Here is a 22,600-nt window from a genome sequence, read left to right on the forward strand (position 1 = left end):
TCAGGTGCTGAGGGATGATTGTGTTAAATGCTGAACTGAATTCGTATGTAAGTGTCCTTATTGTCATGGAGGGTCGTGGCGATGGGATCGTCCATGGAACAGTTTGGACGATATGTCTGTGTCTTGATGTGTCTCACGACTAGCCTCTTGAAGCACTTGATCACGATGGGTGTGAGTGCAAGGGACGATCGTCATTGAGAAAAATGATAATAGGAACATTAAAGCCATAATAAATGATAGTACTTTGGATACTAAAGTCCATTTGAAGGCAAATACTTCTGTTCTTTTAAAATTGTTTCTAATTTTTTAACTTAAAAGTTTAAGGGGAGAATTTGTGCTTTTACTGGAGTCATATTTTACAATGTGAATCTTTATTTCTACTAAACTACATGCTTGTGCACTTCGTCCACCACTGGTGATCATTCGGTTTATTGGCGTGCTTTGCGACAGCAGCACGACACGTGACGTAAAGTGTGGCTGCGAGTTGAAACACGGCAGCGGACGCTGCACGTGTGTAGGAAGTGCTTTGGACTTTAGTGGATTCCAGCAAATGAGATCATGTGCGACGCGACGGCGCTTTCACCGAACCACACCGGCACCAGCACCGGCACCAGCACCAGCGCGTCTCAGGACGAGCGCAGAGGCAGGAAGCGGAAAATATCGCTGAGCAGGTAAAAGGGGAACAGCTGCAGGCAGGTTTAATCACACGGTTCCCGGAAGAATCGAGCTTCCTCTCTTTACAATGCGATTAATCCTGTGAGCTGAAGGGAAATTAATCTCATGTTATTGTGTGCTATTGAAACAGATTGAAATAAAAAAAAAAAAAGATAGAAAATCACTTTGAGCTTTAGAACCGTTATTTGAAGCGCTTCTGCGCTGCTGTTGCTACGGAGACCTGAGTGACGTTTCTACTGTCCAATCAGTGACGCGCTTGTGCGACGTATTAGCTCATCCCTGTACATGAGGCGGGACTAATATAAAAGTGAATGGAGTGTGTGTGTGTGTGTGTGTGTGTGTGTGTGAGAGAGAAATAAATATTAGTACATGATCCCATTCATTCACGTAAATTAATGTAAATTCCTAGTAAGTTTCCATCTGGAAATATTTCCCAAATATTCCAGATGAAGTTCCTTTTAAAACCCTACATAAGAGAAATAAACACATCTGTCTGCTCGATCTCATAGTGATACTGGTGACCTGTTACATCTTACAGTCTTAAATAAAAGTCATAATAGTAATAGCAGTAGATGATGTAGCTGATGGAGCAGTATCTGATGGAGCAGTATCTGATGAAACAGTAGCTGATGGAGCAGTGGATGATGGAGCAGTAGATGGTGGAGTAGTATCTGATGGAGCAGTAGATGGTGGCACAGTAGATGGTGGAGCAGTAGCTGATGGAGCAGTAGCTGATGGAGCAGTGGATGATGGAGCAGTGGATGATGGAGCAGTAGATGGTGGAGTAGTATCTGATGAAACAGTAGATGATGGAGCAGTAGATGGTGGAGTAGTATCCGATGAAACAGGTGATGATGGAGCAGTAGCTGATGGAGCAGTATCTGATGAAACAGTAGCTGATGGAGCAGTGGATGATGGAGCAGTAGATGGTGGAGTAGTATCTGATGAAACAGTAGATGATGGAGCAGTAGCTGATGGAGCAGTGGATGGTGAAGTAGTATCTGATGAAACAGTAGATGATGGAGCAGTGGATGATGGAGCAGTGGATGATGGAGCAGTAGATGGTGGAGTAGTGTCTGATGAAACAGTAGCTGATGAAGCAGTAGCTGATGGAGCAGTAGCTGATGGAGCAGTGGATGATGGAGCAGTAGATGGTGGAGCAGTGGATGTTGGAGCAGTAGATGGTGGAGTAGTATCTGATGAAACAGTAGATGATGGAGCAGTAGCTGATGGAGCAGTGGATGGTGGAGTAGTATCTGATGAAACAGTAGATGATGGAGCAGTAGCTGATGGAGCAGTGGATGATGGAGCAGTAGATGGTGGAGTAGTATCTGATGAAACAGTAGATGATGGAGCAGTAGCTGATGGAGCAGTGGATGATGGAGCAGTAGATGGTGGAGCAGTGGATGTTGGAGCAGTAGATGGTGGAGTAGTATCTGATGAAACAGTAGATGATGGAGCAGTAGCTGATGGAGCAGTGGATGGTGGAGTAGTATCTGATGAAACAGTAGATGATGGAGCAGTAGCTGATGGAGCAGTGGATGGTGGAGTAGTATCTGATGAAACAGTAGATGATGGAGCAGTAGCTGATGGAGCAGTGGATGGTGGAGTAGTATCTGATGAAACAGTAGATGATGGAGCAGTAGCTGATGGAGCAGAATTGTTTTAATCCCCCACAGATCTAGCCGTCTGTCACTGATCTCATACTTTCTTACTTCACAGCTGTGATGTGTGTGAAGCTGAGGAAGCCAAGTACCGCTGTCCCAACTGCTTGAAGTGCTCCTGCAGGTCAGAGAACTCAGTGAAGGCCCATGTAAAAGTTCATGAAGCTGGTGAAGGTGTGTTTGGTGTGTACTGAATTGTCCCTGTGTGCTTGCTGTAGTCTGTTGTGTGTGAAGCAGCACAAGCTCCGGTCAGAGTGCAGCGGAGTTCGGGATCGAACCGCCTTCGTTCCTCTGGATCACTTCAGCGACCTTCACCTGCTCAACGGTGACTACACCTTCACACTCAGCCTTAAACACACACACACGCACACGCTGGACTTCTACACAAACATCTGGAGTGAACTCTGTACATAAACATCTGGAGTGAACTCTGTACATAAACATCTGGAGTGAACTCTGTACATAAACATCTGGAGTGAACTCTGTACATAAACATCTGGAGTGAACTCTGTACATAAACATCTGGAGTGAACTCTACATAAACATCTGGAGTGAACTCTAAATAAACATCTGGAGTGAACTCTGTACTTAAAAAAAAACATCTGGAGTGAACTCTGTACATAAACATCTGGAGTGAACTCTGTACTAAAAAAAAACAACAAAAACATCTGGAGTGAACTCTGTACAAAAAAACATCCGGAGTAAACTCTGTGCATAAACATCTGGAGTGAACTCTAAATAAAAATCGGGAGTGAACTCTGTACTTAAAAAAAAAACATCTGGAGTGAACTCTGTACATAAACATCTGGAGTGAACTCTGTACTAAAAAAACAACAAAAACATCTGGAGTGAACTCTGTACAAAAAAACATCCGGAGTAAACTATTCATTAACATCTGGAGTAAACTCTACACAAAACATCTGGAGTGAAACCTATATATAAACATCTGGATTAACTCTCTACATAAACCTTCTTGAGTAAACTATACATTAACATCTGGAGTGAACTCTAAATAAAGATCTGGAGTGAAACCTATACATAAAACATCTGGAGTAAACTATACATAAACATTCTTGAGTAAATTCTATACATAAACATCTGGAAAAAATTATATACATGAACATCTGGTGTGAACACTATATATAAACATTTGGAGTAAATTATATACTTGAACATCTGGAGTAGGTGATGAAGCAGTACATAGAGTAGGTAATGGAGCGGGATGTTGAGTAGATGATAGAGCAGGAGATGATGGAGAAGGTGATGAAGCAGTAGTAACGTGGTGGTGTGTGTAGATTACAGGTTCCTGGAGGAGACTGGACGCGTTGCTGACAAACCCAACAGAGACACTCTGCTACACACTCGCTCACGCCACAGCTACTGTGTAAGACACCGTCCCTGTGTGTGTGTGTGTGTGTGTGTGTGTGTGTGTGTGTGTGTGTGTGTGTGTGTGTGTGTGTGTTTATTGATTTGTGTTAGTGTACTGTGTGTGTGTGTGTGTGTGTGTGTGTATTGATTTATAGTGTACTTTGTGTGTATCTATCGAGTGTGTGTGTGTGTTTATTGATTTGTGTTAGTGTACTGTGTGTGTGTGTGTGTGTGTGTGTGTGTGTGTGTTATATAGTGTATCTCTGCCCCTTTGTTGTCCAGGCGATGCTGCTGCTGAGGAACGCGAAGGCGGCGAAGGTGAATCTGAAGATCCTGCCGAAGTCGTTCAGTCGGCGGCGAGAAAACACGTCCATCTACAACAAAATGTGAGCCTCAGCAACGTTCACTAATCTACTGGAACGTCTTTAACGTACGCTGCTGAAAATCACACGAGAGAAAGGAAGCGTTGTGTGACAGATGTGGAGTAAAGCAGATGTTCAAGTGAATCAGTTGAGGTTCAGTCGTCCCACACTGTTTATTCAGGATGTTCCTCAGGATGTTCCTCACACTCAGGATGAAGTATTTTTTATAAACGTTGGCTTTGACCTGAAACGAGTGAAACAGGTTCTGGGTGATGAGCCACTTTCCGGAATCACTGCGAGTCATCTCATGGTGCTTCACTTTACTGTAATGCATCGTCATCCTGGAGATCTAGAGATATGTTTTTTGTCTTGGAGTGTTCAAAGAGCGCGACAATCATAAGATGGAGAGAGAAAAAAAAAGGTGAAAAGATTCAGGGATGGATCACATGGTGGCGCTCTTGTGTAGAAGCTGGAGGAGCTCAGAGCTCTGAATCTCACACTCCAGCTTCTACACACATGGAGGAACCACTTCAGCTAACTGCTTTCAGAGCCCTTACTCTTGACAGGGTCCACAACTGGATGGGAGAAGCTCCTAAATCCAAACTCCTCTGAGCGTGAGAAGTTCACACAAGGTTCTTCAGTTTAGAGTTGATCAGTTTAACGTCCTGATGATGCCTGCAGCACACAACTGGGGTGTGTGGTCTTTCCAAAATACTACATTTATGTTGAATTGATGTGGAAAGTTTTACAAGTTCTATGATTCTAGAGATCAGAATTCTGGAATTCCGGAATGTTGAGTTGGGGAGATTTTTTCTGGTCATCTGGTCAAAGGGTCATAGGTTATCTCATCGTGCTGGAATAACAAACTGCAAAAGCAGTATTGAGCTTTACAGAGGTAGAACATGAGTTTCAGGAATGTTGAGTTATGAAAATATTAGAACATCCGTCTGGAATTCCAGAACATTGTTGCGTTCAGGGTTTATGGCCTTAGAACATACATCTCTCCGACACCTGGAAAAATGCATAGGATACTGATTTCTGGAAAATTAAAGGTGTGAAGGATATTAAATTGTACACTGCGGGAATACCAAATTCTCCAATTCCAGAATCTTTTTAAGTTAAACAATGTCAGAGTGAAAACGTTTGGAATTTCGTGTTGTACAGTCTTAGAATATGCATTTCAGGAACGTTGCAGAATGATCGAATATCAAATTGTGGAATTCCCTCAGGTTGTGAAACTGTGCAGTGTTGGAATATCAGTGTTTGGAGATTGGAGATGTGGGATGGCGATTTCAACATGAGAGTTCTGGAAGGTTCAGGATTCCGTGTGACTTTGACTGGAAGTCTTTAGTCAGCGTGACCTGAGAAATGGAAAACACTCCGCACCTCATCAAACAAGTGCAACGGCGCATGAAACACAAAGACTGCATTTATGTCTGAAAGTGTGAGTCTCGACTGTGTGTGTGTGTGTGTGTGTGTGTGTGTGTGTGTGTGTGTGTGTGTGTGTGTGTGTGTGTGTGTGTGTTTGTTAGCATGTGTGTGTTAAAGTTGTTATGGAACGCAGACAGACCCACAGATGCTCAGCAGGGAGTGATGCACAGCTGGAGACACACCAGTGATGTCACACACACACACACACACACACACACACACACACACACTTGATCCTGAACATCTTGCACCTAATAACTTTTTCACACACATGGGGTTCGCTGTAAAAGTTCCATCAGTGGAGCTGGACGAGGTTCTGAGCGAACGTGATTCCGATGCACAATGGCGGGAATGTTGATCACATGGTTCCATAGATCAGACCGAAGGGGTTCCGATGACATATCCGTCCCCTAATTTGTCTTTATATAGAGGGTTAGAAAGCAGCTGGTTTGAATCTGAGATGTTTGCCGCCAGCAGGAAGGTGAGGAGTCTGGAAAGTGCCTTTAATCCAATCCGAGCACAGAGCTGTAAAAGTCTAATCCAATCCAACTTCAGTGAGCAGTCATTAGCAGGAATTCTGCAGCGTCGCATGGCGGGAACAGTGACGGAGCCTAAACACGAACACACCAGCTGGTCTCCTGACCCCGGCACAACCTTCTGCTCTCAACGTTTGCGGCGTCCTTCTTGTTGACTTCCTGTTTCATCTGGTCGTTGACTTTCAGTAGTTTTGCTTTCAGCTTTGATCCAACTGACTTTGATACCACTGTCCTCTTGACTTTTCAGTTTTCCCTTCTTTTAGAAAGGAAACAGGAAGTGGTAGCTCAGTGGATAAGATGCTGGACTTCTTATTGGAGGGTCACAGGTTTAAATCCAAGCACCACCAAACTGCCACTGCTGGGCCCTTGAGCAAGGCCCTCAGGTACTCAGCTGTATAACTGACTTAACTGGCGCTCTGGAGAAGGTATCTGTTTAATGTCGTAACTATTTCAGCATCAACATCCTGTCTCCATGTGCACGTCCTCCTCTCTACTTTCCATCGTCTGCTAAACTTTGGTACAACAGTCTTGAACATTGTCCTTCCTCTAGACTTTGTAATGACTGTCATGGCAACATCTTCTACAGCTTTCTGTTTTGACTTGCCTTCGCATGTCTGTCGCATCTCGACGTGTGTTACTTCACCGATCTGGATTTGTGTTCCATCACCGTTCGCCTGGCTGCATCACTGTTCCCCATTTTGATGCAACTTTTTTTTCTCGAATTGTAATAAAACTCTTTGGAGTTGAGGTGCAGCTCTTTTCTGGAATTGAGGTGCAGCTCTTCTTGAATTGGGGTGATGCGTCATCATTCTCCGGTTGTAGCTTTGCTCTCGACTTTACTGTAGACTTTAGTGTAATTGTGCTTCACTTTTGGCACAACTGTTGTTTCCACTTGTGGTAGACTGTCTGCTTGACTTCGATACAGCTGTGGTTTCGTCCTCCTGAATTGTACTTTTCCTCTCCACCTGGTTGATCTTGGTTGGTCTCCTTCTGGTATGACCTCACAACTGTTGGTGGAGCTGTGCTTTTGACTGTGGCAGCTTTGCATTTTTAGTTGGTACAAACTGCCCTTTTTTGCTTTTGGAACCTGTTTTGCAAATGTTTCACCTCGAGGACAAGGTTTAAGGAACCACCCTGACTTAGGGCTTTTTACAGAAACCCTGCCAGATGTTTCTGAGCAGGCAAAAAAGGGTTAACACTATTATTCTCAATCTTTTGATGTTCCAGCTTTTGGCTTTTTAGGGTTCCAAGTTTTGGTTAATCAGCCAGCGTCGGGAACACCGCCGTTCCCGACGGACGGCTTGTGATGGCATGGAGCCTTGTGGACAGATCATCGCTGAGACTTTCAGAGAAACCAAAAATGAGATTAGTTTTTTAAAACCACACATGCACAGGGACACGTGCTGCTGCGAAAAAACAAACAAAGGCTTTCCAAAAAAATAATTATAATCTCTGTGAAGAAAATGTGGTCCATCATTTTCCTAAGACTTTTCCCTAAAATAGCTCTGGCATGCGGAGTGCAGGAGCAGGAGCACAGATCCAGGAGCTTGCTAACAGGCATCACGTCTAATGTTCTTAGCTTACAGTTCTCCTCACGCTGAGCGCTAAATGATCTTTTCAGTAGCGAATCCATGCTGACAATGGAATGTAGCCAAGATCGGGATTTTCTGTGTAGCAAACAGGGAAAAGAGAGAGAGAGAGAGAGAGAGAGAGAGAGAGAGAGAGGTGTAGGGTGGCTCACAGCAGGCAGCAAGAAGTTTCACAATGTACTGAGTACATTATATAAAAAGCAGATGTGAGCTGCACAGTGGCTGCAGATGCTTCCACACACAATCTCATCCTCTCTCCCTCTCTCTCTCTCTCTCTCTCTCTCTCTCTTTCTTTCTTTCTTTTCCTCCTCATTCCAACCTAATGTTCCTTGTTTGTTTTTTTATGGCCTCTAAAGAATGCTAGCTTCCTGCTTTATATTTGTCAGTAGTGTCGCAGAGTTTCCCGTCTCCTCGTCATGTATTTGGTTGTGCACCGTCGCCTCTCACTGCAGTCTCAGGGATACGGTATCGAGGTCAGCTGGAACCCTGAATAAAGCCATTTTTTACGTCCGTGCGTCAAACGTCCTAGCACGAAAACCTTAGCAAGCAGAGCGACGAGATCGTCATATTCCCTTTTCCCACCAAGCATCATGAACCCCTTCCAGTTCCTTTCTCTCATCTGAGCTTGTGGACTTCACAGTAAACCCGTTCCTCTGGATATTAAGCTAACAAAAGCAGTGTCGTCTCCCTTTTAGTGGGTTGCCAAGTCTTTTGACAAACTGGACCCGGTTTCCAGCTAATTCCAAAGGGGTTCAGTGGAGTTTATGAGGTCAGGGCTCAGAGATCTTCTACTCCAACCTCGACTAACATGCCTTCATGGAGCTGATTCACATTCATTCCATTTGGCAGAAGACTTTTATTCACTGAGCACTTGATGGTTGAGGGGCCTTGCTCAGGGGCCCAGCTGTGTCAGGTTGGTGGAGCTGGGATTTGAAATCGCATCCTTCTTTTTAGAAGTCTACCATCTTAACTGTTGAGCTACCTTCATGCCGGAACACTGTTTGGGACTCATGGCAGTTATTCCAGTTTTAGACTACAGCAAGCATGAAGAGCGAGCAATCTCTCCTCCCCGGGAGTGGATTCCCACTCATTAGTTATTACATAACTTTTCTCTCGGTTTCTTTCCTAAATCATTTCGACTCTATGGCGCCACCTTTTTCCAGTTTGTCATCCAGGAGGCCAGACGAAAATGCAGGGAAATGACACACAGAACAGATCCGGGCGACTGAGGCTCAGCTGTCATGTCAACAGCTTTAAATCATCTCCCTGCAGTGAGACGTGCAGAAGAACGCGTAGACCTGTTTCGTCAGGCCTTTTAGAATCTCTCGGACTTTTTTCGCATTCTTGCCCTGATATTAATGCCTCGATGTTTGTAACTCATAACTTGGTATTTCCAATTCTTCACAAATAAAGTTCTGCTTCAACTTGTAGCAGGAACCTGCTGTGAGTTTCTACCTGGAATCTATAATAATTGGTGGTGTCAAAATAAACAGGTTGAACAAAATAATTTTAACGCCACTCATTTTATTCACGAGCGATAATGAAGTGCGCATTTCTGTTTGACCAGTTTTATTAAAAATATAAATAAATGAATAAATAAAAGAGGCAAAATTAAAACCCAACACACTTTTATTCACGAAGTCCTTTAATTACTCAGATCTAAAAAATAATAAACTTCACCGAAAATTTTTTTTGTAATTAATTAACATTTGTTTTACTGGTGCGCGAGTTTTGAATCAGCACCAAAATCCGCCATGACGCACACATCCGGCGCTTAAAACCGTCCGGGTGGAAACGTAGCAAAAGTTCCGTTTGGTATCCGGATGATTTCCGTGGTGTCCATTGTGTCGGCCATGTTTGATTCTAAAACTTCCTGCTTTCAGGTTTGTGGTACTGTAGAACTGTTTATGAACTGTACACGTCGCTTTTGAGAAACGGCGGATTGACTGCGCAGACGCTCACAAACTGCACATCGATTTAAAGGCAATATGAACACATCTGTTTTTCATTTTTTTGTTTGGACAGATCGGCTGTTTTCTTCTCAGTGAAGACATGAACTCTAATATCCACTTCCTGAAAGGAGCTGAAGGTGAAAGTGGAGTGATATTAGAGCGTCCTGTAATCCGGTTCTCCGAAAGCGCTGGTGCCGGAATGCTGGCGCTGTTTGTGCGTTGTGTAATAAACGTTTCTTGGTGTGCGTTTTGGAAGAGATTGAGGATCATCGTGTCCAGCACTAATACAGTGTGTCTTTTGTGGTCAGTTTGACCTTCAGCATGTTCACAACATCCACATGTCCAGGACACGCAGACAAACCCACACACAGTCACAGGGGTTGGCTGCAGTTTCAGACACCGAGGCTGCTTTCGTTGGAGGAGTGAAATTACCCAGAGATCATTACATTACAAACGCACTGTTTATTCACCACTTTCTTTTTTTCTTTTCTTCAGTTTATCTTCTCTCACTAAACCTCACTATACACACGATACACAAAGTGTCTGATACATCAGCTGGCAGGAAGGAGAGGTGTGGAGAAGGGAGGAGAGGTGAACAGAAAAAAAGGAGAGGTATGAAGAAGGAGGGAGAGGTGTGTGCTGGATGTTTGTGTGTGTATATTTTGTAAGTGATGATCCATCCAATGTTACCACCTTGGTCCAGGTTTGGAGCAGCCACATGTTCTGGATCTCCATGAAGCTCTTTTATTGGACTTTAGTCCCTATTGTGTCTCCAAAAAGTCTGAAAGTTCTAATTCAAAATCAGATTCATGTGATGTTTTGGAGGCTTTTCCCAAAATCCTAGGATGGTACAAGTTCTTGATAAATATTAAGTTTAAATTTACACTGATGGCATCTGACAGACACCTGGTTCCAGACCGAGCTCCATTTAGCTCTTTTAGAGGGTTAAGGGCTCAAAGCACAAGCATTGGCTCCGAGATTCAAACTCATGACCTTCTGATTTGAAGTGTCTCAACCACTGATCTTCCAGTGTTCCAGGTTACAGAAACCCACCACACATGAGAAGTTTCCATCTGACACGTATTTATAATTTTTGTCACAGCTTTGAATCCCACCACCTGCTGCACTGCACACATTAACACAGAAGATATGGAGGATGCTGGAACGTGAGAACGTCCTCCTGCCTCTCCTGCTCACTTCAGGGTCTGAACACAATCGTACACATTTGATTGGATGAAGAGACGATTGCGTCTCATAGCTTTTGTAGACGTTTCGTTTTTGTACCGTGTGAATTTGTACCACAGAATATTTCATAGCTGTTTTTTAACACAGAAAACGCACAACTCACGATCAGTCAAGTGCAAGTAAACACCCATAAAACGATTAGAACGTGGAATTGACACCCTGGCTCCGCCCACTTTTACCCTGCAGCTGTCTATACTCGTCCTGTCGCGGTTATTGTGTCATTCTGCAGTCGTGGGAGGAAAGTTTTCTTCTAAAGATCAAGGCGTGACGGTTTCTCTGAGTCACAAGTCAGACCGTTATTTTCTCTGGAGTCTTTATCAGGGGTTCAGCAGCTTCCTGTTTAGGGGATAAGTCCGTGCTGGAACAAGCGCTTTCACAACTTATCGAGAAAATCTCCTTTTATGGATGTTCCGGGTCGGTTGTGGTGTTGGCGTCAGGCGCAGATCGATCCAACGAAAGTATTTTCCCATCCCTCGGAGGAACGCTGCCGCGGAGTCGGGTTTAGCGACGGCCCGTTTGAAGCTGATGGTTATTTTATAAACGTCTACACCCATCGCATGCCTGACATTCGGCCTTTTATTTCAACCCTGAAAATATGTGAGTGATGGAGCGCTTGTGCGTCCTCACCTGGCCCTCAGACGCCCGCCAGCGTCTCCCCGCCAAACCTCTTTTTCCATTCCAGGAGGAGGGGAGGGGGGGGAGAAAACATACTTTCCATTCGAGATGATCACAACAATCCTGTTTCACCTTCACGAGCAGGCTAGCTCCAACACACACACACACACACACACCTTTCCCCTGGAGTCACAGCCAAGCCTGAACACACACATAAATCCCAGAGGAATGCTGGAATACCTTCACAGGTCCACACTGGGGGAATCCCTGCCCATTCAGCGTTTAATCTGAAAATCTCCTAACTGGTTCCATCGCTGTTCCTGTACACACCTTTACTTTTATACCTTTATATTACTTTATTTGGTGCATGTTCCTCAAAGTCCAAACGCACAGGCGATAAAGCTCCAGGTGTTTGAACATCTCTGCTCCCTCAGCATCTCATATGATTGGACGTAACGTCAGCATTTTATTGGCGCTCCTTTCTGTACATCCCATTCCACACCAAGTCTCCATTTGCCGTTATACAAAAAGCTCCACTCTTCTGAGATGTTGTTCCACTAGACTTTTTGGAGATTGATTTAGGCACACGTGTGTTAGTGAAGTCACATCCTGATGGAAGTGAGGAGGTTCTGCACAGATGGATTTCTCCTTAGTCTGTTTATCCAGACTTCATTCACGTTCAAACTGTTCAATTTAATTCTTCTTTATTTGTAGAGCATTTTGAAACAATGCAGATGGTCTCAAAGCAGCTTTACAGCGATGAAGAGGTTCTAAAGTTGTATAAAAGAATCTACCAGTTTGTTCCTTATAATAAAAGTTTATCTCGAATGAGTGACCCAGTGGTGATGCAGTGAAGGAGAAACTCCCTGAGACCTCATGAGGAAGAAACCTTGTGGCTCAAAAGGGAAGATTTTCTATCAGGTGAACTGTTCAGTGATGACGCTTACTGTTCATGCAGACCTGTTCATGAGACGGAGGTCCTGAGCACATTGGAGCAGACTGTTGATAATAGTTACAGTCCGAATCCATCCTCGAAGTTCCTGAGTTGCTTAGTAACTTCATTGATCTTTAGGATGTTGAGGTGGAACCATCCTCAGCTCCATCCGGGGGATGATCTCATTCATACAACTGAGCAGTTGAAGGTTGAAGATCTTGCTTATGGGCCCAGTGCTGGTATTTTAGTGGTGGTGCGATTTGAACTCTCAACCTTCTCCACAAGGAGGATGAGGTTTAATGTGTGCTTGAAGATGTGGAATGTTCCTACTACCTAACAGACTCGTCTTTTTGAAGATGATGAACTGAGCATTGGATACTGATGTTGCTGAGCAAAACCTCAGTTAATTAATTTGGTACAATAATTAATGTCATTATTAAAAAAATTGCTTTAATATATATTTAAATATTGATCAGAAGTGTAGCTAATGTGAAAATTTGCACAATTTGTTTATTTTTTTTTATTTCAATCAAATATTTTGTATAAGAATTTTTTTTTTTTATCATATGAGTAATTTTTTTATTTTCTGATGTATTTTGTTTGTTATATTATCCAGCCATATTAAAGGATGGATGGATGGATGAATCAGACGAATAAATGAGTGTAAGGAGTAAATGCTCTGCTATACAGCGATAAAACAAGTCTTTCTCTCTCTTTCTGTCCTCCAGAGAGAAGAAGCTCCACTGGCACCTGAAGCTCATCTTCCCTCAGAGCAATGCTGAATACACAGAGCGGTATCTCTCTCTCTCTCTCTCTCTCTCTCTCTCTCTGTCTCTCTCTGTCTCTCTCTCTCGCTCCGTCTCAATCACTCCATCATTTATTATATAAAAAAATATCCTCTGTTACACTTTTGTCTTCTTTCCAGCACTTCAGTCTGATCTACAGACCAGGTCTGATCCACTCTCTCCTTTTTTTTTTCTTCTTCTCTCTCAGGGTTCCAGAAGATCGCGTTCTCGAGAAGATCCTCAGTAACTACATCGACCCGACCGAGTCGGATCCAGTCAAGCGACAGAAGTAAGCGCATTTAACCTGCTGAAAGTTCTCTGTTTGAAGATCGAATGCATGTTGGATGATGATCTGGTGGATTAACAGCAATTCTGCATTAATTGAGTTCATTTGCATATTTGAATCTGATTGGCTGTTGCTTTTTGTGATGCGTTAAAACTCGCCTGTCGCACGTTTAAAACGGTAAAGATCAACAGCTACAATCCTCACTTAAAAAAAAAACGTTTGAGATGAACAGCAGCACACATCTGTGTCATTCCTCCTGTCCACGTGTGTGTCTCCAGTCCATGTTCAGCTCTCCTGCAGAAGCCATCAGCTCCAACAATGTGTTCCAGTCCAGACCGCAAAAAGCTTTCTATTAACGTTCTTTCAATGAGCTCGTTAGGTAACATGGCCCAGGAGCACATACCGTACCTTCACTGAGTTCTCCGAGTCTGAGCCTGTTCCACCTGACCACCAGGGGTTCTGGCACACCACAGGAGTGATTTTCAGAGTGATTTATCATCAGAAATGCCTGGTGGAGAAGAGCTGGGGACAGAGCGCTAGTGAGGGATGGGATCTAGCCCAGGTAGATGATGCTGAGGCTGAAGGAAGAGCGATGTGGAAAGGTCTCGTTTCATGCATGGTGTTCACCAGACTCACTCTCTCTCTCTCTCTCTCTCTCTCTCTCTCTATCATTCCATTTCTTTCCCGTTTTGTTATCCACACCATCTCTGCAGCTCCAACCCCAAAACCCCAGACATATCTTGGCGTCTTGTTGCTTGAAATGTTCTCCTGAAGCCACGTGTGTGTCTGTGTTTTTGTTTCCTCTGGCGCCGGACCAAAAAAAAAAAAAAAAAAAAAAAACTTAATCCCAAGCGTATTTTTATTCCTCGTTCTTCGTGCAGGTCTCATCCTGAACTCTCATGCTGCCTTCATCACGCTCATGCGGTCGTATAAACTGTGCTCCCAGAGCAGTTATGAGATGTAATTACACGCTTACAACATCAGCTCAGGAACAACCACGTCCTCGGAGCCTACAGCAACATCCAGAGTCGAGATCATGTTTGTTTGTTTGTTTGATGTTGCAGCTTGAAGACGTACGTTCACACGCCGTCCAATCAGCTGAGCGTCTACATGAAGTCGGAGCAGAGGCTACCGAACTCCCTAAAGTGAGTAACTTCTTACAGACATGAGGAACAATCCAGAAACGTGTAGAGATAAACATGACATCAGTGTGATCTAGAAAACATTTTTATCTGTTTGTTACTTTAATTAAACGTCAATTAAATGGGAAACATGAGCACTACAGGACCTCGAGTCAGGATTTATCTACTGTGTTTAAAAAACACAGCGTATCAGTGTGGACAGATTAAAAATCTCTCTCTCTCTCTCTCTCTCTCTCTCTCTCTCTCTCTCTCTCTCTCTCTCTCTTTCTTTCTTTCTTTCTTGCTTTCTTGCTTTCTTGCTTTCTTCCTTCTCGTATTTCCCAGTGGTAAAGTCCGGTGTTTATTCGGAGCACGTACGGTATTTTAATTAAGTGTTTTTTTTTTTTTTTTTCTCGTTGAGTGACAGCTGTAGCTCCGCCCCTTTTACCCACTGTAATAGTTTGTACTTTCAGCAGCAGCTCAAAGTAATTCGAGTGTAATAACAGGAAATGGACAGAACACATGCCGTCGTTCGCTCCAAACACATGAACAGCATCTTTTCCTTCTGGGGTTTTTTTTTTTTGCTACTCTCCAGAAGCCAATTAATAACAGGGGGGGTCAAGGGGCAGAGGGACCAGGGGGCATTTCCCTGAACTCTCACCCTGCCGCTGTCAGCAGTTTAGGTGTTTACGTACGGCTAATGAAAGAGAGAGACGATTAAAAGACTGCCTTCGGTAAAGGATTTACACACACACACACACACACACACACACACACACACACACACACATATCCCTCCAGGTCATGGTCTTCATTACTTCCAGCAGTTGGATGGTGCCAGCAGCACGTTCAGGTCGTTGGCAGAGCGCCGTTAGCTCACGTCAAAACCTACGTCAGTAATTAAGACTCGGTACGAAGAGTATGAGAGAGGAACGAGGGAGCGCTCCATATACGGACTTGCAGAGAGGAAGAATGAAGACGGGCGATATTACAGGAAGGAAGGATGATAAGGAGGAGGAGGTCAGGAGGTGTTCTATATGTTTTTGAGTGCAGTGTCACGCTCAGTCCAGGGTTCTCTGCAGTTTCTCAGGAACAGGTGTTCACTGCTGCTGTGAATGAGAAATGTAACTATAAATGGATAAACATCATCGATTAAAAAAAAAAAAATAGAGGATGTAATGGTTGGTGAATTCAGACCATCACTGAGCAGAGTTCCATCTAGCTGCTCTGCCACAAAGCTCAGATCAGTGAAGGGATGCGATGATGATTGTCCTTTTGTCCAATTTCCACACGGGACCTCCAGAGCTCAAAGTCTCCATCGGGTTCTCGCTCAGGTCTCTTACTGAAGACGTTCTCCCCAGATTTCCAAGAGCTGGTCGCCCAGCCAAACTGAGCAGAGTTTTGGTTGTGCCAACTTCTTTCATTTGAGAATGATGCATTGTGCTCTTGGGATTCTTCAGTGCAGCAGGAGTGTTCCTCAGCCAGTTCCTTTTGCCTCCTGGCTTGGTTTTTGCTCTGATCTGCATTGTCAGCTTCTATAGAGAGCGGCGTGTCTTTCCAAATCACGTCCAATCAACCACGTTTTCCACTGATACACTCCAGTCAAGGTGTAGAAACATCTCAGGGATGATCACAGGGGCACCTGAGCTCATTTTCAAGTGTTGTTGCAGAGGGTCAGAATACTTCTGTATATGTGATATTTCAGACATTTCGAGAATTTCTGGGAAAAAAAGGGTCTGAATACTTTCTGAATGCTTTGTAGTGTACACACACACACACACACACACACACACACCTAAAGCCTGATCCTGCTAAACGCCCCGGTTTTCCACCACAGCGCTCAGCAGTGTTCCCTGGCCTGAGGAGAACATAGCTGTGGTCACGGGCTCACTAGCTCTATGGCGAATGCCAGCCGTGTCCTGGCAGAACGTTTAAACGATCACTTATTGCTGCCGTTTTCCAGAAGTTTTTAACGTTTTTATGAACGCAGCAAAATCTCCACAGGCGTTCGCTCCCTGTAGGTCCACACAAAGAACGTGGAGGACGTTTACAGAGCCGCCACACCGAGACGTGAACCGCGAGAGTATCGCAGGAGGCTGGAGGTTTAGTGCAGGTTTCTTTTTTTATCGTAGATCGTTAATCTGAACGTGTAGCGTGTACGGTGTTGTGGCCACGCCCCTTCTAGACCTGCTCACGTGGAAGACGTTGTCTGCGAGACGAATTGCCAATTGAACACCCGAAATCCCAGACTAGATCCAATCACTGCAGCCTGGATCTCATTTTGACGCAGTGAAACTGACCACAAAAATGGCTGCTCTTTCACTTGGCACTGTGTTTTCCTGATGATTGACTGTGTTGTGGAGCTCATCCCTGGAGCTCGTTCATCAGGGTGGAGAGAACAAGGACAAACCAGAACCACATTCACTTTTCAACTGAATTTCATTTATTTTTGGAGAACGAGTCATTTAAGATTGAACGACTGGTTCCTCCTGGATCCCAGGTCTCATCACTGCTGATTATTTTCCAAGGTCAGAGCTTTAGGGTGAATGGATCAGGAAACGTATCACCGTTTCTGTTCTGGAGAAATAATCAGTGCTGGGGTGAGCTTACTGTCAGAGATGCTACTGTAGAAAACTAATCAACACCTTCTGACCAATCAGGATCCAGTGTTTTTTTAGTGATCATATTTGACTGAAAGTGTGTTCTCCATATGTTGCAGGTATCATGAGCTGGATTTGAAGAAAAGTCTCAGAGAGAACCTGATGTTCAAAGCAGTGGTGGAGTTCCCCGAGCTCCACGTGGTACTGAAAGGGCACCGTGAGGAATATCTCACTCGCGTCCCAGGTAAAGATGAAACACGACTCTGGGTACAACCCGTTCCCTTCGTGCGTCCTCAGCGAAAGTTTGTTCTGTCTTTCATCCACAAGTTACTCATCGAAACGTCAACTCGACACACTCCCAAAGCTCTCCGGGGACGAATCCTGGCACCAACGCTGGGCTAAAAAGTGTCATCGTCCAAACACACGCTTCCTTTCAGGCGCTGACACAATCCAGGCCTTATTCCTGAGTGGAAACATTACTTGCGTAATTTCAGAGGCCACGTTAAAGCTGTTAATATCTCCATTAGCCAGTCTCGGTCAGGGAGGACAAAACGCTGCACACGGAGATAGGTCTGAGCGCTGAGGGTCAGGAGTGGGAGGAAGAGCAGGAAATGTCAGGGAGTTTGTACTGAAGATAAGCCACTCATCCCTTTCCCTGTTAGAGGTCTAAATGTCAAGACGAGAAAACTTTAAATCGTTTCTCAATCAATCATGCAGAAATGCGGCATCTTCTGGAGATTTGAGAAACTAATCACGAAAATAATCACTTATAAACAAGGTGGTACCAAAAAGTTTGGAGATTCGTTATTTAACTAAGTTTTCACACCATCACCTTCGAAATAGTCCCCTTGCACAGCAATACAGTTCTCCCAGCGTTCTTCTGGAAAGTGTCCTGGAAGTCCTCGCGATAGTGTCAAAAGGGCGACCTTTGAGCTTCATTTTCATCTCGAGAAGAGGGCGAAGTTCGCAGAAGCCAAATCTGGCGAGTAGGGTGGGTGCGGAAGTGAGATCACGTCGTGTGAGGAGAAGCTCAGGGAACGCACATGGTCAGAACAGCACCAGTTACTCGGCTCTCGATGTCTTTTGTCACACTGACTTATGAATTTCGGTGCTGCCCGTGACTGTGCGAGCAGCCTTGTGCTGCCATCTGTTGCCGTGTTACAAAACTAGACTTGTATACGAGGTGGTATCAAAAAGGTTCGAGTCTGCATCCAGTTCACGACCCCTGGCTCCCCAAGCCTTTTGTTGAATTCTGCCCAATGAGAAACAATCCCAGATATCCTCCTGGTCTCCTTGTCCACCTGAAATGTGATTGTGTTTATTCTAGACAGAAGCATCATCTCGCCTCATCTCTCTTCCCCCTCAAAAGCTCAGGGAGCTCCAGAGAGACGAGCGGAGAAGGAACCGACAACGCAATCAGAGATGGAAGAAGGAGAAATCCAAAGTGAAGATGAGGAGGAGAAGAAGGCCCAGGAGGACAATCAGAATGCTTCCAGGAATGTTAGTTGTGCAATCGATGATGATGATGATGATGATGATGATGATGATAAGGGTGATAGGTCTTAAGATCCCCCACATCCTTTAAAAGATAGTATTGGTAACCTTGAGAGTCTTGAATGCAATGGTTTCAATTCCACCAAACCACTTAATCACACTGTAGAAGATGCTGCTCCTGTTCCTTCTGTTTCCAGAGGAAATTTTGAAGCCGGGGTGAAGATTGTGACGTCACGGATAAGAAAATGAGTGACTATAATAAGCTGCAGTTGAGTATTTCCCCACGAGGATCATGTGCTCCAGCGGGACTGGAGAACCGAGCAGTTCTGTGGGACATGTTTTGACGTAGGGAAGTGAAACACCTGCAGTCAGTCAGCGTGATCGGCGTTCTCCTGCACATCTCTGTAGAGATACTTGCTCATTTGTGTTTTATGTTTATTGTTGTTCTTTTATATTGTGATTTCTCAATAAAAAGGGGGCGTGTTTGAGTGTGTGTTACGTTGTTTCATTTTAAAATAAAATGCATGTGTATCATCATTGTGTAGCATTGCTAGCAAACGTGTGTGTACAGTTAACGAGCTTTCGTTATGCCTACAAGCGTTCCTGCTGGTGTGTGTGTTGGAACTGCTCTGGGCCCCTGCTGTGCGTTGTGTATGTGTGTATGTGTGTGTGTGTGTGTGTGTGTGTGTGTGTGTGTGTGTGTGTGTGTGTGTTTGTATGAAAGTGTAAGTGTTTGTTCTTCACACCTGTAGGCATGTGTTCGCTGTAGTTGTAGCGTTTCAGACAGACGCCCCTCATCAGCAGCTCTTTGATGTCTGAGTGCGACTCAGTGCTTTCCAGCCTCCTGCTGGGACGAGAACCGATGGCCTCATGGCCCACCGCTGCGCTTCCCTTTACTGTGGTGAGAAAACGTGACCTGCGTCCGTCTGTCTGTCTGTCTGTCTGTCTGTCTGTCTGTCTGGAGGTAATAAGTCTCCTGTCTGCTTCTTCATGAGCAGGTTTCTCCTTCGACCTTTTCAAAAAGGCGCCACTTTAACGCACAAACATTTTTAAAAGATTCTAACGGCCTCGTCGTGCCCCAGCGAGGGATCGTCGTAGCTCTCTGTAGCCGCTTCAGAATTTGGCTCAGAGTTGTCCGACAGCAGGCGTGAGTAACGACCAGGGCTTTAAAGCTCTAAGTGTGTGTACGTCATGTTTGAGGCTCACGCTGAGCGTGATTGGATTTTAATGAAGCAGCTACCGCGCTGCCAGAAAAAGCTTAGCAGCGGAACTCTATGTAGCATTGAGATTTCGAGTGGCCGAGTTCCACGTAGCATTGCTGGCGTTGGGAACGTCAGTGTTAAGCCTGATCATTTCCTTCCACTCGTCTTCTCCCAGAGTCTTCTCTCCTTCTCAGCTCTTCTCATGCCAGAGATTTGAGTCAACAAAGCCGAGGTTTCTGGCTGGACCTGCTGATAGCATCCCGACGGGGTGTGTTTTAGCCAGTTTTCACTTTATATGCTTTAGGAATTAGTGCACTTTGGTCCTCTGTGTTTTGGACGAGTCTCACTCCTGGTGGGTGGCCTTTAAACCCCAAAACCCTCTTATTGCATAGCACTCAGGTACCAGCTCTTATTCCACAACATTCTGCCCTTGACCCCATGCATATCAGAAGGTTCTCTGTCCATTCTTATTGGACAAAACTTTGCCTGGCATTCTTCTTTAGTCCACTCTTATTGGACAGTGTGTCAGTTTAGTCCACTTTTTTGGACAGTGTGTTTACATTTATTGGACAGTTTGTGTCCCTTTAGAAATGTGGTGCTCATCACCATTTTCCTGGTTTCCTTCAACATTCTGTTCTTGCCCACTCTGATTGGAGGCACTTTGTGTTATGTCAGGTTTACTTTGGGTCCAATCACCTTAGACAGCAGTTTGTTCAGTCCTATCAGACCCTGGTCTTCCTCCGCCCACTCTTCCTCGTGCAGCACTTTGCTTTGGGTTTTTCTACTACCACTCTTACAGACCTAAATGTCTCCTTTTTCTTTGGGTTGCTGTCTTGCCCTGATCCACTCTTCCTGCACAGCACATTTAGACCTTTTATTGGACAGGCCTTCTCCTTGTTCCTCCACACAGAAATCTCCATAGAAAACTGTTGGTAAAAAAAAACATTTTGGAACCAAGCCCCAAGGGTAGACTTCAGAATGCAGCCTGGCATTGCAAATGAATTACAGACACCGAGTGCTGGGAATAAAGCGTTTTGATGTGATTTGCTGGAAAAAATGGCTTCCATATGACAGTGTTATTACTGATATATCGGTATGTTCCAGGAGGTTGCACTTTTTCCATGTTCTGAGTGTAACATACTGGACATGCACACTGGAAAGGCAATGGGTTAGCAAGTTAGCTTTGCACTCATGAGTTGCTAACTTTATTAAAAGATTTTTATTTATCTTTTGCGAATATTGCCAAGTCCTGATATGTAGCTTCGCATCAGAGACCTGAAGGAGCACAGAATCAACTAAAATCATCTGATGCAGGAACACGGGTCTGAGTTTGGTAAGAGAAACAATGTACAGAAGCATTTCGCCTGGTCTTTAATAGATTATTATTTTTAAAAAAAGGTTTGTATGGTGCACGTGTAGCCGAGGACTGTGGATGAATTCAACACCTGGCCCGTGATTCATTGTTGTTTTTGCAAGTTGATTTGATGTCTGCTCTTGTTGTGCTCTTATACATCCAATTAAGGAAGAATATTGAGGAGTACTGTATAGTGGACACAGACATGACTGACGTGTGATATGTAAAACCAATCGGAATCCACGTCGTAAATTAGCAGAGTCGTCGAGCATGTTGTGAATGTTTAGTGTTTTCCAGTCGTCTAGCAAATAAAAATCCCAGGTATGCGTTTGTGCGAGCGCCAGGGTTGCTGTTGAGAAGAACTCGAGCTGTCAAGGTCTTTCTGGGAAGAACTGATGTAATATTGAGGAATTTATTGACTAATTTTGCGGATTTTATTGGAGGCTTGTGTGATGAGTAAAGCTTTGACGGCTGACGGTAAAATAAGCGGGCTTCAAAATGGACAGATTTGAAACACGTTGTTTTCCCTCCTCAAAGGGCTGTTTTATTTCTCTCGCAAACACCATCATCCAGGAATCAGATCAGCGATTGACCTTCTCATAAACCTGAGGGGCTTCTGAATGCTGAAATCAGATCTGCCTGGTGTACAGCATCATTAGAGGAATAAAAAATCTTGGGATTAAAGATTAAAATCTGGAAAACGTGTTGAAGAAAAATAGATTTTAATGTCACATTAATGTCGCAAACAAAAATCTATAGATTGAGAAGTTTGGTCTCTGGAGTTTCAAATGTTCTCTGATGTTCTCCATTGTTCTCTGGTCTTCTCCAATGGGCTCCAGTGTTCTCAAATGTTTTCGTATGTTCTCTGGTGTTCTTACCACTCAGAAGCATCTCGGGAAGTGATCTATAGGTGCAAGTGTGTTCACGAGCAAAGCCTTCCAGCGAACTGGCATCCCACCAGGACATTTTTTTGCCTCAAGCCCAACGTTCTTGGAGCCGGCTCCAGATCCACCGCCACCCTCTTCGGGATAAAGTGCTTACCAAAGATAAACGAGTGAATATCTCACTTTAAATATACAGTTAGTCACTTCTTGGACACCTTGAAACATGTTAATGACTCATTCTGTGCTTAGGGGTGTATTTTGTGTTCGTGTCCAGCAAACACTCCCTTCTGCTGATTTCCCAATACAAACTATAAAATCAGATGCTTATTAACCAAATTGTCAGGGGTGCTGGAAACGCCTTTTGCTTCTTGAAGCGTCCGACAGTAACGGCAGGTTTCAGAAGGTAAGCACATTTATACAATAACACAACAATGGAATCATCTCTAAAAAAGAAGTTTACTATATGGAGCCCAAGTGGCTTTAACTTCACCACATCACAAAAA

General features: G+C 44.2%; 1 protein-coding gene across 1 annotated transcript; it reads left to right on the forward strand.

Annotated features, from left to right (window-relative positions):
- Window positions 1–421: 421 nt before the first annotated feature.
- znhit6 (zinc finger HIT-type containing 6) lies at window positions 422–19,143 on the forward strand. Its single transcript, XM_083521513.1, has 10 exons — window positions 422–671; window positions 2,398–2,463; window positions 2,558–2,664; window positions 3,635–3,723; window positions 3,990–4,093; window positions 13,100–13,165; window positions 13,365–13,445; window positions 14,507–14,587; window positions 17,283–17,407; window positions 18,491–19,143. The coding sequence occupies exons 1-10, from the start codon at window positions 559–561 to the stop codon at window positions 18,727–18,729; spliced, it is 1,071 nt and encodes a 356-aa protein (XP_083377639.1). The 5' UTR covers window positions 422–558; the 3' UTR covers window positions 18,730–19,143.
- The last annotated feature ends 3,457 nt before the right edge of the window (window positions 19,144–22,600 follow it).

The sequence above is a fragment of the Silurus aristotelis genome (assembly GCF_946808225.1).
Source record: "Silurus aristotelis genome assembly, chromosome: 19".
Taxonomy (NCBI): domain Eukaryota; kingdom Metazoa; phylum Chordata; class Actinopteri; order Siluriformes; family Siluridae; genus Silurus; species Silurus aristotelis.